The following is a 14,768-nucleotide window of genomic DNA, read 5'->3' on the forward strand; positions in this document are numbered from 1 at the left end:
AACATATGTGGGGAACCTAGCCCAGGTTCTGACCCTGACTAGGTACTCCGTAAATGAGTTTTATGCTTGAGAAGAGACTTTGAATATAGAGGTGGGAACAGAAGCTAAGATGCACGAGTTTAAGAAGGGCATGACCAACCAAAATTCAAAGGCCAACAAGAGACAGGTTGGAGAAAATATTCATAGGTGTGATGGGATGAGTTAATATTATTTTTATACAAAAGAGCTTTCTCTAATAAATAAGAATACCCCCTAAAATCCAGCAGATAAATAGTCAAAGAAGATGAAGTGACAATCTGAAAAGAGGAAGTAGAATGAGTTAACAAATGTGAATGTTTAGCCTCACTGGTATCAGAGAAATGCAGATTGAAACGGGGTGCCATTTTTTGACTCTTAAGTTCATGGTGGTGGTATAAATTGGAATGACCCCTCCTAAAGCAGCCTGTGTGTCAAAAGCCATAAAAATGTTCCTGTTTTACCTTTTAGTTCTACTTCTGGGAATTTGTCCTAAAGGAATCACTCAAAATATGGAAAAACTGGGGCTTCCCTGGTGGCGCAGTGGTTGAGAATCCGCCTGCCAATGCAGGGGACACGGGTTCGTGCCCTGGTCCGGGAAGATCCCACATGCCACGGAGCAACTAAGCCCGTGAGCCATGGCCGCTGGGCCTGCGCGTCCAGAGCCTGTGCTCCGCAACGGGAGAGGCCACAGCAGTGAGAGGCCCACATACCGCAAAAAAAAAAAAAAAAAAAAAAAAAAAAAATGGAAAAACTGAAAGCAGAAAGACGTTCAACATGACATTACTTATAACCATGAGAAGATGGGAAACATCAAAAGCCCAAAGAATAATGACTAAATAATTATGGGAAATCTAATTGACCATTACAAAGTTATTAATTTTTATGACTATATAATGACAGAAATGTTTCAAGTGGAAAAAGTGGGATATAAAGCAGTACATACACTACTGTCTAAATTTTGTTTAAAAAAACAAAGTACTTATAGATTATATTCAGTGTATGATATGTGAATAGAAAAAGAACCGGGAGAAAACCCACTGAAGTGTTAATAGTAACTTCACTGGGTGATGGGAATTTGGGAAACTTTTATTTCATACATTTTTCTGTATTTTCTACATTTTTACCTAGACCGTGTATTACTTTGATAATCAGAATAAAAATTAAGATACTATTTATTTTTAAAGTAAGACGTTAAAAGAAAGTAAGGCATAAACTTGTATATAGCTTACAATGATATGTTTAAATTGCATACACAAAAGACTGGTAACAGTGATAGGATTATGGGTGTTTTTTTCCCCTCTTTTCTCTTTTCGAAATTGCTTGTAATGTGGCTGCAGTCCTTTTATAATCAGGAACAAGTATATAATAATGAACAGCATGGTTGGATGAAAGTACTGCAAAAGGGGAAGGAAAAGACAAGGCAAGGTATGCGGGGTTTTGCTTTTCTGGGCCTTCTTGAAAGTCAAGGTGATAACCTGTGTTATGAGGGAGGCCTGTGAAGCCGCTCAGAAGATCCTGATGTGTCAGCATCCTGGATCTTTCTTTTAGACCCCATCCTCCTTTCCCAGCCCAGCCCCGCCCTCCCCAGTTTCTGCTGCTTAAAGTCCATAGGGAGATTTCTTTCTTGCTGTTCAGGAGCTTTCACAGATACTGGGATATTAGCATTGGTTTGAGCAGTAAGTCTACCTTGTGCAGTTGAATTTGGGGACTTCAGGTTCTGGTTAGGTTTCTTTGAAGGCAGGTGCCAGTGACCCCAGGGTCTATGGAGGAGTGAGAGCCACTTAAGAGGACAAGACTTGAGGGGCCCCTAATTGAGGACAACTTGTGCATTCCACTAGTCGCAGGCCAGAATGACCGTCCAATCTTAAAAGAAAGAGCGAGGAAGCAGAGAAAAGGAGAGAGAAATAAGGAAAAGAAGGAAGAAAGGAAAGAAGGAAGGGAGGGAGGGAGGAAGGGAGGAAAAAGAAAAGGAAGAGAGAGATGCTATTATTTTCCTTAAGTACTGTTTGAATATTTGTTTAAGTGTGGAAAGGAGGCTTGAACCTTTTTCTGGTTTAAAATTTTTAATATTTAATTTTTAAACATGAGTGAAGTATAGTTCTTTCAAATGATCTGGTAATTAAACGGTGCTGCAGGCTGCCAGAGGAGGCCAGCTATGCATGGCTGAAGGCAAAACCCTAAAAGGATGGAGAAAGAAATTGAAAGAAGCCTGCTCACCTGGTAGAAACTAACCCATGAGTAGAAAGGATTATCTCAGGTTTTCATGCAGGGCAGTTTAAGTAAGAGAGGCAGCTGGGAGCAAGTTGGGAACTTGCTCCCCATTAGTTGAAGCCGACAGCAGAAAGTACTCTGCCTAAGGCAAGGTTTGGGTGAAAGCAACCTGCGTGGCCTTTTGACTCCAAGACTGGCCCTGGTCTGTGCCCCTGCAGAGTTTTCAGTGCTGTAATTCCAGGCAAGTTAGAAGCCTGTACTCTGCTTTAGCCTGGGGAAAAACCAGAGTCAACAAACCCAGTTGAACTTGGCAAACATTTGTTGATCGTATGCTGACTTTTAGACATTTTGCTAGGCACCATGGAGATTACCAAGACAAGATAGGACCTTCCTTCAAAGTGTTACCACTCTGGTTGGATAAGGAAGAAGTATATATATGAATGTAAAGCAACTCCCTTTTTTGGGATAATTTGGAAGTAAAATCCCATATGTGGGTATATATGAAAGGCTAAAGCAAAAGGCCTCATTATATTTAGCCTTTCTTTTTCTTTAGACTTATTTCTAAATTGTGGACCATTCTTTTATATACTTGTGGTCCCCTTCTTTTGAATAGAATACGTTCTCAAAAATGTCTTCTCAAGTAGAGTGTCAGCTTCTTGAAGGCAGGAACATTTATCTGTGTTCACTGTGCCTACGATAGCCCTCAGTAAGCATTTGTTGGCTATCGTTGGATGAATATGCGAGTAAACGACACACAGACATGTTCCTAGGGGACTTCTGTCTCCCAGCGAGCTAATGATAAGATCCTCAATTACCTTTCACCTTCTAGACACAGCCTTCCAAGATATATTTTCAGTGTTCCGTGTGGTCTTTATTTTTCTGCTCTTGTTTCATGTCTGAACATAAAGTGTTTGAGCTTCTAATTGAGACTAAGGCATCCCTGCTTTCAGCATTCCCTGTGGTTTACATATTTGTGTCCATAAGATCACTGCACTTTTAATCACCAGCACGCCTGCTTTTCCATTGCCCCCTAATTACAAAATGCAGTAAAACATTGAAATCTTATAAATGAGCGTGGCCATACCAACAAAGAGATGGGTGCCAAAATTTAATATTTGTCAGATGATTTTCAAAAGCTCAACATCTTTCTCTGAAAAGGAGTTTGAGGAGTCCAGTGAAAAAAAGTCTAGGTTCAGAAGTCAAACGTTGTTAAAGCTGAGGATGACGTACAGCAGCTTTTGCTCTTTACCTGATAGCTGCTCACTCGCATTTCAGGCAGACCTAGTAATGAGAGAAAATAAATAATCCTGTAGGTGAGCTAGATAAGCCCAAACCTATAAATTTGCAGCAAAATGTTACTTACTCTCATAGAATTGTGATTTAATCTCCTTTTAAGAGGTTTCTCTGAGCAAATCTGAGACACCTCAGAATATCCTCAATCTGTGTTTGTGAACCTGACAGCAGAGGAGTTCTTCCTCTCCCAGGGTCTGGAGGGGTGTGTGTGCCTGTCTAGATGCTGTTTTAACCCTTCTGGTGCTGGACTCCAGGTCTCCTCCTTCTGTTCTTTTCTCCTGAGGCAGAGCCCATGCTGGTGCACTAACCTGCAGCGTCTCTGTGCTTCTCTTCTTACCTCCTCTTTCCCCTTCTCTTTCCCTTTTGCTGTGGTGTGTCCAGAAAAGGAAGTCGAGTTCCAGCGTGCACCTAATGGTGAGCCTTGCCTGCCCACCCATCCGCCCGCTCCATGCTGCCTGCGCCCGCCTGCCAGCCACGCAAACCCATTCTGCCATGTGCGTGTGCTTCACTCATCCTCACTGCATGTCTGTGCTGTGCAGGCAGGTGTGGCCTGTCCTGCCAGGCGGGGGCCATTGCCCAAGGTCGCCCAGCGGCCTAAGAAAGGGGCATTGGAATGTGTGGTATGGCATTCCCTGCTGCAGCACTTGGACTGCCCCCAGCAGCCCAGGGCAGGATGTGAAGCTGGTAGGGATTCCGGGCTAGGTGGCAAGCACAGGGGGAGACCCTCGCTCACAGTCGCTCAGGAGGAGAGGCCCTGCTCACCGGGCACAAGCAGCCGTTTCCTACAGACTGGCAGCCAGCGGACCTCTGTGTGGTGTGCAGAGGAGCCGGTTGTAGGCTCTTGGCTCTGAGCCTCACTCTCCTGGCCTTTTCCCCTGTGCAAGTGCCCATTAGCACGCTGTGCCCGGTGTTTCATCCTTCCCACACCACCCGCGGGAGCAACAGCTGAAAGGCTGCAGAGAGCGCATATTCTTTCTCATGGGACACAGGACACCCAGGGGAACACAGTAGCCTGAATCCTTATGAAACCATCTATTAAAGCCAGAGGTGGGGCCACCTGGGTGACATCCCAGCCCTCTGCAGATATGGCAGTTTTTACAGACACCCTGCAGTCCTTGCCCCCTGCCAGGGTCTTTGTCTCCGCTGGGCTTTGCAAATAGAATAGCTTTGTCCAATCAGCCCCAAACAGGTCCATGACAGCAGCTGAGCTAGGAGGGGTCTGCTGTTTTCTGGGGGGATATGGAAGAGAGCAGAGTTCATGTGAAATTAGATCCACATCCTTTCTACTCCTGGGGCCCCTTTCTCTAGCCTGCAGAGTTCATTGGAGTCTGATAGCACTTAGGTTCCTGGCTTGAGGTTCCATGCCTAGCCCTGGGTTTGGGGACATCTCAACCATTGATAGCAAGTTATGGCATCAGGTCTGGTCCAAGGGGGCATAAAAGAGGCCTCCAGGCAAGAAGAAGTAGGACAGTCTGGATGGCTTTCTGTATGTGTTCTAGGAGAGAAGAAGCACATCCTAGCTGCCAGCGTGCCCTCATTTGCGCCCTGCACAGAGATGGTAGCTGTACATTTGTCTCTCTGCTTGTTGAAGAATTTGCAGGCATCAGGCTGCTCCTCAGTGGCCACCGACTCCACAGGGACTCCCAGTGAGACTGAGTGTGTTGGTTAGGGGATTGTAAGAGGCAGAGAGCATCAATAGGACTCCCTGCCCTGGGGGTCGGCCTCCTTCCTTCATTATCCTCCCCCACTCTCCCTTGCTGTGCCACTCAGTGTAATATTTTGAAAGGCAAGGAGATATCTCAGTGGTTTGCTGTTGGGAATGTTGGCCTGCTGGGCAACCTACTCTTTCCTGGGTACTGGGTTCTGGATTCACCTGCTGCTCCCTGGAGCTCTGCCCTCATTCCCAGCTGACCAGGTCGAAGATTGATCAGGCAGAAAGGCCAACAGCACAGCCCTGTCTCTACTCCCTAGGGTCAGTGGATGCATTTTGTATCCAGATTCCACCCCTTTCCTGTCTGGACACCATCTCCTAGGCCAGGTTTTCTTTCTCTCCTTGTTCCTCTTTTTTTCAGATCAGGCTTCAATCTGGTGTTGTAAGGGGAAGGGAATGCAGGTGGCAGGTTGAAAGGCAGCAGAGGACTGCCCACAGTTTGGGGACCCAGAGTTTCTGAATTTTGTTCTGCTTTCTTATAAACCATACTCCTCTCCCCCTATAAAGTGAGAAGATCCTGAATTTCTCTGGGTGTGAAGTTATGATTGTGCAGTGACATGGCACCTGGCATCAGCAAGGATTTCTGGAGAGATGCTTTAAAACAAGTCTTTGGGCTCATCCCACCTTGAGGATGCCTCCTGGGCTAGGTCTCTGGGTCCCTCCAAATAATCTCCTCTGATCATCTCTCCAACCGTTGCTCCCATCCCGTAGTGTTATGGAGGCCACCTCAGGCCTAGCTCCTCCGGGCCAGGCCGGGGGGGGCAAGGGAGGTCTGGGAGACGAGCGGCTTTGGTGACTCTAGAGGAACTAAACCATCTGTTTTCTTGTCTCAGCCACAGAGCAACAACAAAAACAGTCTCGTAAGCCCAGCCCAAGAGCCCGCGCCCTTGCAGACGGCCATGGTACCTCCTGACTACCGCTTCTCCGTCCCTGCCCCTGGCTGCCTCCCCTCCTTCCCGCTTCCTCCCAGGCCTCCTTGGCCCTTTTCCTTTCTCATGCCTGTAGAGCAAGCTGCTCTGTGCACTGCCCCATAGGCCCCTTCCCCCTCACTGTCTGGGCCGTGCTCCTTCCTGCATGGCAGACCTGCTGCTCCGCTCCTTTTGCTCCTGGCGGGGGAGAGTGATCAGGGCTCTCAGCCAAGCCTCCCAGCCCCAGGCTGGGCCCTCAGTGGGTCTGCTGCAGGGGCCGGGAAGGTGAGTTGCTTATAAAAGGAGAGGGTAGGAGCTTTCTTGGGATCTGTACGTCAGTTCTTGGAGGCCTCCTTGTAAAATCTGCCTCAGCCTCTCCTTTGCAAAGCAATGAATAGGAAGTGGGGGCTGGGGTCCCCCACCTCTGGATGGTGCTGAGGTGTCTGGGTTCCCAGGGAGCCCCCATGCTGTCTGAGTTCTGTCTGGGCTCAGCCAGGGGCACTGCGTGCTCTCGGAGCTCCCTCTGCTGGGGACTGGCTGGCTTTGGCAGAGGGTGTCTGGGAGAGGGAGGAGGGATTGTGCTGCTTCTCCTACTTCCTGTGGCCTCTGCAGCTGCCTGCCGTGGGGCCGTAGGGACAGGAACTCTGGGAGAGGCAGAGGGTGGGTGAAGCAGGCGGCTCTCTGGGCTCAGCTTGCTGAGGGCCATCCTGGGTCTTTCTGGGAGACCTTAGTCCACTCTCCCGGCATCCCTGCCTCCTGCACACCCCTTGATGAACACTGTTGTCAGGGCCCGGCCTGTGCCCTCAAGCCTACAGCTCTTCCACTGTACTTGTCCTATGGGAGAAAGGACACTCAGATTCAGCAGGCATTGGGAACAGGGGCCTTTTTCCTTGGCTTCCCCGGTACCTGCTTCCATTAAGCTCCAGGCCTCTCCTCCTTACCAGCCAGTGCTGTCCCCTAAATCTGGGGCTTCCAGCTGCCTGGGACCCAGTTGAGCCAGGATATTTTGTCTTGTGAGCATGGCTGGCAAGCAGGCCTCAGTGGTCATCATAGGGTCAATGTACGAGGGCGCTGGGGTAGGGTTGGGGTCCCTTAGGGAAGAGCTGTAGGTCTGTCCCCAGGTCAGGAGGGTAATTTTCATCTTCTCTCACAGGAGCCACAAACCACTGTGGTCCACAATGCTACAGATGGGATCAAGGTAAGTGGCTCCTGAACCAGTCTCCTGCTTTCCAGGTCAGCAGGAAACAGGTGGGCTGGGTCACAGGGTTTAAGCGTCCTGCAGATGGCAGCCTACAGGCTGTACCTCAAGGCCAAGGTATTTGCAGAGTCTAGGCTGGGGGTAGCACATGCCTGTTTATCACTCTGTTGCCAGGGAGGGCATCATACCTTAGTGATGCTGAGCTCAGGCTCTAGAGCCAGACAGGCCTGAGTTTGCATCCTGGCCCTGGACCCCTGGACCAGTCACTCTCCCACGCTGCACCTCAGTTTCCTTATCTGTAAATTGGGGATAATAAAAGTAGAATCTTCCTCTATGTGAAGTTTAAATCAGAGTAAACATTAGCTAGAAAAACAGAGGCAAGAGTATAATCAGACCCTAGAGCAGTCATTCCCCATTGCCTCACTCCTTTATGCCCTCAATAACCTTGTCTCCGTATTTTCACTACCATTAGTAAATATTTATTGAGCCCAAAACCATCCACGGCTCTGGTTTACAGAGGTGATGAGATGAAATCCCTCTCCACAGGTGTAGGGGAGGCAGATAATAAACCAAAAACCAAATAAATAAGATAAAATCCAGTAGTGATAAGTGCTATGAAGAAAATGATGCAAAGTAAATAGATAATGAACATGGTCTTTGATTAAGTGGTCGGGGAAGGGCCTCCCTCAGGAGGTGATATTTGAGCTAAAAACTAAAAGACTGGAAGGAGACAGCCAGGCAGACTCTGAGGCAGAGTGCCCTGGACAGGGAATGCAAGGGCAGGGGCTTGGCACATATATGGGACAGAAGAAATCAGAGCTAAGGGTGTGGTGAGCAAGGGGGAGAGTAGCAGAAGGGTGGTGAAGCTGGAGGAGCAAACAGGACCTGCTCTGTAGGACTTGATAGGAGTTTGCACTTCTTTTCCAGCAGCAATGAGAAGCTGTTGGAGGCTCTTAGCAGGGGAGTAATGGCATCTGATTTACACTCTGGCTGTGTTATGGGCAAGCACCTTAGGGAGGAAGCAAGTGTGGAAGCAGGGAAACCAGGCAGCTATTGTATAGTTCAGGTGCCAGATGTTGGCATCTTGGGCTGAGGTTGTAGCTGTGCATTTGAGGAGAAGGGGTAAGACACGTAATTTATTTTGGAGGTAGAACTGACAGATTTGGTTTTAGATTAGATAATTGAGATATGAGGGAAAGAGAGAAAGGAAAGAATCAGCATAAAAATCAAACCTAGAAGATGACTCTAGGTTTTAGCCTGAACAGCTGGATAAGTGGTACATTTACTGACTTGGGGAAGACTCAGGACGGTGTTTGGGAATCCAGAGTTTTATAAGAGTCAGATGGCAAGGGTGGAAGTAGAACCTTCTGATTCCTCCTTGCAGCTCCTGTAGGAGCACACGCTCTGCTTTTGTTCTGCTTGGCTGCTCTGGTTTCCAAGGGCCTGATTTATAGAAACTTGTTCTTTTTGGCCTGCAGGGCTCCACAGAGAGCTGCAACACCACCACAGAAGATGAGGACCTCAAAGGTAGGTGCTAGCCCTTGGTGGGGAAGGGGCCCCGGCAGTGTCCCAGGTACCTAGGCTCCAGTGGGGCACCTGCCTTGTCTGCCCCCAGAACTGAGATTGGTGGCTCCTTATACCCAGGAGAAAGTTTGGCATAAAAGCTACTTTCCATGGGCCAAGATATGAGGCCCCGTCTCTTGTTGCTGGGCTGGGCAAGTGGCTTCTCTTCTTTGACCCCAAGTCTGGGATAGCTAAACAAGGGCTGTTCCTGAGGCCCAGGGCTCAGAGAACTGTTCCTGTTGCTGCTGTGATGTGATATCCCAGAACAGGGACATCTTGAGTCCCTGCAGAAGCGGCCTATAGATGTCATGAGCCATGAGTAGGGTGACCTGTCATCCCAATTTCCCCAGGACTGAAGTGATTCCCAGGATGTGGAACTTTTGGGTTTAAAACTAGGACAGTCCTGGACACGTCGGGGTGGGTTGGTCACTCTTATCACAAAGCTTTGGCATGAGTGACGGAGTCAGAACCACATTTGGCCCTGTCACTGTGGTCCTGTGCAGACCACCAGCTTAAGTTTGGGCCTGGGCAGAGTGCCAGGGGGTGTGGGAAGGCATGGCAGGCCAGGCTACTGGGAATCTCTGTCCTGCTCTTTGGTTTGGCCTCCTGGAATTGCTCCCTTTGCCTTCAGTAAGTGACCTTGGGCCAGGTCCTCAGAAAAGTTGGAGGAACGTTACAGGACAGAGCTGAGAGAGCATGCCCAGCGGCAGTAAGGGAGCAACAAACCTCTGGAAATACAAAAAAAAAAAAAAAAAAAAAAAAGGAAAAGGAAAAGAAAAAAGAAAGCATAAACGTATAAGGCAGTAAAGAACAGTGCTTCCAAGGCTGCTGGGATTGAGGTCAGATCAGTTCACTTCTGGCGATGCTGGCAGAGTAAGTGGCTCCTTCACTGCTGGGCTCTTGACCTTGTAGCCTTGCCCCCTAGAACATCTTCCCCAGGACTCATACAGGCTGTTCGAAGGCTCCTCTGGAAGCCACAAACCCCGGTCCGTGCCCCTTCCTGGGGCTCTCAGCTGGGAGGCCTCTCTGGCAGAGGCGGCGGCGTGGGACATGGTCCAGTGTCCACAGCAGCCCGAGGCATCGCCTTGCCCCGGCTCTTCAGTTCCACGGGCTCGGGTCCTGTCCGGCTTGCTCGCTCACCTGCCTTGTTCTGTTTGTTTTGGCTGCTCTGCCTTGCCCTGCCCTGCCCTGGCTGGCTAGCTGCCCCGCTCCGCACTGGGAATGGCAGCTCGGTGCCTGAAGGACGGAGCTCCCGGGACAGAACAGCCCCCTCTGCAGGCATGCAGCCCCAGCCTTCTCTCTGCTCCTCAGCCAGTAAGTGTGAGGGAGGCACATTCTGGCTTCCATCTCCCTGGCTCGTCCTGAAGCCCCTCGGGGATTCCCCCCCAGCCCCTCCCCAGAGCTGTCAGCCCAGCCCAGCTGTCCCTCTGGTCAGCCTCAGGAGCTCAGCCTCTGCTGGGTGTGGGAGCTGATTGGAGGTGCTGTTAAGACCAGGCAGGGGCCCTTGAGACCGGGGCCCAAAGACATGAAGAAGAGCGGGTGGAAGACCGTTGCAGGAGGGAAGCAGTAGAAAGCCACTGGGATATGCAGTGGGCCTTGCCTCAGCACCGAGCAGGAAGAAAGGTGGAGTCAGAAGTCAGGACCAGGGTAGTGGGCTTGGGGCCGGGGGTGTGAAATTTGCCATAGTCAAGAAACCATGTCGGGATGTGGTGCTTCTTGAGGCTAAGCGTAATATCATATTAAGAGCTTGGGGTGAGACAGGCCTGAGTTTGAATCCAGCTACACTACCTCCAAAAATGTGTGAAGTAACTAACTTAACCTCCCAGAGCTAGTTTCCTTATCTGTAAAGTGGGGATTAAATGGCATCTACCTCATAGCATTATGAAAAATAAATGGGATAGTAGAATGTCTGGGTATGATGCTTTGCTGGATTAATGATAGCTTGTACTTGTATTTTTAGTTGTGTTTTTGTAGAGGATGCCTTTGTCTGCAGGTCCTGCAGATGGGTGTGGTGGAGTTGGAGAGGGTGTGTGTGTGTGTGTACGTGTGTGTGTGTACGTGTGTACGTGTGCCTACCTGCTTGCCTCTAGAAAGTGGATAGAGCTCTGTGGTTCCCCTTACCTCCTGTTTATTCCTAGAGCTGCCCCCATGATGGTGCTGATGGCTGTAGAGCCCCCTCCTGGCTGTACCATTGGCTGCTCTGCCTTCTCCCAGTGGTGCCCCTTAGCTGTGCTGTTCTAATGCTCGCATTTGTCTTGCAGCCTCTTGCTCCTGTGAGAAAAGGCTTGTGGCCTGGGCCAGCCTGGGGCTCCGGTCAGGGTTAGCCCGAGCTCAGTACAAGGCCTCCCTTACCCTGGCGGTACCCTCTGCTAATAGTGGCACTCCCTGTAAGTGAGCTGCCTAGGAGAGCAGGATGTCACCAGCAGTCCCTTGGCTTGGGATTGGGGTGGGGGGCGCTCGGAGGGCACCAACTCTGCCTGCCCGTCAGTCTGAAGCTTGTCTTGGTTTTCCTGAGGGACACGTCCTGGCTTGAGAGCTGGTATGAGATTTAGAGCCTTTCCAAGGCTTGTCCAGAGTAAACCGAACTGTCTCACTGGTGAGAGGCTCCATTTAAAAAAGAGTGTTTATAGTTTCAAGATCCTTTATCCCAGAAAAGCCCTGTGGAGGAGATGAGCAGGGTGAAGAGAATTAAGCATCTATCCCAGGGCTCTGTTCATCCTTTGGAGCCCTCATCCCTGGCTAGATTCTGCTCTCAGGCTGGCTGTCGCCCAGGGCTAAGTTCTGGATCACTGAGTGAGGGCTGGGGGTGGGGAGGTGGTAACTGAGACCTGACTGAGCCCCTTCAGGTGAGAGAAGCAAGTGGGTGGTGGAAACAGCCATATCGGGAGATGGTTCTTTGAGAGGCTGAACCTGCTGGGGATCAGATACACAGACTGAGGGCAGAATATTCAAAATGTGTCAGGCTCCTCAGCTGTTAAAGACAGGAGTGTTTTCTGCATCCTGGTTGTTGATGGAGAGGGAGGCAAAGGCCAGAGGATCATAAGGCGGGCTTTGTGGGGAGGGGGTCGTTAGCTCTATGGACAACAGAGGGGGAATGGAGAGAAAGGTGGGCTCATCTTCCTGCCAAGGGCCTTAAAGACAGAGAAGACAGGGATGTCTTTGTCAGAGAGATCACAGGGGATTCTCTGAAGGATTGGGGAGGGCTTTCCGTCACTTGGGAGAGTCCCAGTCTCACACGGGTAAATTGCTGGATTTTTCCCCCCACAGTGCGAAAACAGGAGATCATTAAGATCACAGAACAACTAATTGAGGCCATCAACAATGGGGACTTTGAGGCCTACACGTGAGTAGAGACTTATTTCCTTGAGACCCAAGTCATCTCTTGAGGCCTTCCCTCCTCCCAAAAAGCAGCTGGGACCAGGGGAAAAGAGAAGGCTGGGCCTTGCACACATTGTCTGAGTTAAACACCAGGCCCCCAGCCTGAGAGCCCTTCCAGGTAGACATCAGTGATTGAGCCCACCTGTGGTGTCTGGGCCGTGGGCTGAAAGGGCAGAGCCAAGCGGCTTGGCAGGCAGGGCTTTAAGATCTCAGCCCACAGCTAACCTGCTGCGGGACAGACACCACTGACGGGGAAGAGAGATGAGTAATTCTCATACAAGACTGACGGGCTGTTATTTTTTTTTTTTCCCCCTGCAGGAAGATTTGTGATCCAGGCCTCACTTCCTTTGAGCCTGAGGCCCTCGGTAACCTTGTGGAAGGGATGGATTTCCATAAGTTTTACTTTGAGAATCGTGAGTGGGTTCGTGCTGCTGAGATACTCCTGCCTGCCCCTCACCCCCTTGCCTCTGTCCCCGCTCACCTTCTCCTCTTCCCAGTTGCCCGCTTTTCCCTTACTGGACCTGCCTGCCGCACCCTGGTCTATGTGCTTGCCACCTTGGGCCCTGAGGATGGTCTTCAACTGGCACCTTCAAAGGGCCGCCTCCAGAGCCCCGCCTGCCCCTCCATCCTGCAGCTGCCTCGTGGCAGTGCCAGTGCCAGTTGCCATAATCAAGGCCACTGTATTTCTTTAAGCCTCGCCTCTTTCCAAGACGATTGGAAACCATGCGAGGTTAGGTTGAGATGATCTCAGCTCTGTGTCTGCAGGTTTCAGAACAGAGGAAATTAAAACGAGGATAAGAATGTGCAAGCAAGTAACAGGGCACTGTTGGTGATTGTGAGATTGGAAGTGGTGGCTAGGGTCCTCCTCCTAGCCGCGAGGGAGACAGGAGTCCTGGCTGGGGGTCAGGGGGGTGGGGTATATGCTCTGGACAGTTCCTGGAAGTCCCAGAGGATAAGAAGCTGATTCATCTCCTCCTCCCATCTTTCTTTCCACTAAGACCGTCGCCCTTCTTATTTTTTTCCTCATCTTTCCCACTTTATCCTGGGCCTTCCCCGTCCTGCCCTGGATTTTATTTTCTCACTATTTTCTCTACTAAGTACCATCCTCTCCATGTCTCAGCTGCAGTTATACACCCTAGGTTATCTAGGTAATTCTGTCAGCCAGAAGCAATTTCAGAATTTATAGAAGCTCTCTGAAAGGTCTCATGTAGCCCCTAATATTTGAATTGGAGTAAAATATGAATCTCAATAAAAGCAACACAATCCATAGTGTTTACTGATAATGGCAACCCATCTTTTGGTTTTCTCCCAGAGGACCTGGGAATATCCTGAGCTTGGTGCTTTGGTGACTTTTTTTTTTTTGTAACTTTGGATCTTTTTAAAATCAGAAATCAATTTTGAATATTTTAAGTTCTTGATTTTGCTCTATAGCCTAAGGGTTGGATAAGCCAACCCTTATGAAATCTAAACCCACCTATTAGGGTAGAAAGATCATCATAGGCTTTCGTTAAGATAGTCCTGAGTTCAAATGTTGTGTGATTTGGACAAATTACTTAACCTCCTTGAGCCTATTTCCTTATCTTATAATGAAGAAAATAATATTGACCAAGGAATATGGCTCATGCGTGTAAAACCCTCCGGCACAATGTCTGATTAAAACAGTAGCTGCTATTATCATTGTTCCACACCTTTCTCTTCCTTTTGAATAATCAAGACTTATCTGATGGGGTTTCCCAGCCTCTGGAAGGTGTATGGGGACTTGGAGACTCACAGAATGGTTACTGGAGAGAGGGTGAGACTTGAGAAGTGCAGGCTGGGAGGAAAATGCCAGTCCCCAGGCCTGACACCCTCCTACCTACCCCACTCTGCCCTGCCCCCTACAGTCCTGTCCAAGAACAGCAAGCCCATCCACACCACCATCCTGAACCCGCACGTCCACGTGATCGGAGAGGACGCAGCTTGCATTGCCTACATCCGCCTTACCCAGTACATCGATGGACAGGGCCGGCCTCGCACCAGCCAGTCAGAGGAGACCCGGGTCTGGCACCGCCGGGATGGCAAGTGGCTCAATGTCCACTATCACTGTTCAGGGGCCCCTGCCGCACCGCTGCAGTGAGCTCAGCCACAGGTGCACCTGGTGGGGGGTTGGGGAGCGGCTGGGACAAGTGGGGTCAGAGGAGGAAGAAGAGGTTGAGAGGTGGCATTGGGGGAGGATACATGGGCCATCCCAGAAGAGTAGCGAAGGCTGGACAGTGTGGTGGTTGTAATAAGTCATGCTCTGAAGTCAGACAGACTTGGGTCTGGCTCCTTGACTCCAAATTGTGTGACCTTGGACAGGTTACTTCCCCTTCCTAAGCCTCATTTTCCTCAGCTGTCAATAAGAAAGAAGGAGGGACTTCCCTGGCGGTCCAGTGGTTAAGACTCCGCCCTTCCACTGCAAAGGGCATGAGTTTGATCCCTGGTTAGGGAACTAAGATTCCACATGCTC

The 14,768-nt window shown here is 49.9% G+C and overlaps 1 protein-coding gene across 46 annotated transcripts in view; it reads left to right on the top strand.

Annotated features, from left to right (window-relative positions):
- The window catches only part of CAMK2G (calcium/calmodulin dependent protein kinase II gamma), a 53,968-nt gene that overhangs the window by 36,920 nt on the left and 2,280 nt on the right, over nt 1–14,768 (top strand). For 4 of the 46 annotated variants that reach the window (XM_059052166.2, XM_059052168.2, XM_067025335.1 and 1 more), the window contains 8 exons: nt 3,904–3,936; nt 6,067–6,135; nt 7,295–7,339; nt 8,818–8,866; nt 10,103–10,216; nt 12,170–12,245; nt 12,599–12,693; nt 14,164–14,408. In XM_059052166.2, coding sequence (XP_058908149.1) covers nt 3,904–3,936; nt 6,067–6,135; nt 7,295–7,339; nt 8,818–8,866; nt 10,103–10,216; nt 12,170–12,245; nt 12,599–12,693; nt 14,164–14,396 — 714 coding nt within the window. In that variant the 3' untranslated portion in view covers nt 14,397–14,408. The remainder of the gene's footprint in view (nt 1–3,903; nt 3,937–6,066; nt 6,136–7,294; nt 7,340–8,817; nt 8,867–10,102; nt 10,217–12,169; nt 12,246–12,598; nt 12,694–14,163; nt 14,409–14,768) is intronic. The other 42 variants (XM_059052174.2, XM_059052178.2, XM_067025342.1 and 39 more) reach the window with 14 other exon arrangements.

This window comes from Kogia breviceps, chromosome 2, assembly GCF_026419965.1.
Source record: "Kogia breviceps isolate mKogBre1 chromosome 2, mKogBre1 haplotype 1, whole genome shotgun sequence".
Lineage (NCBI taxonomy): Eukaryota > Metazoa > Chordata > Mammalia > Artiodactyla > Physeteridae > Kogia > Kogia breviceps.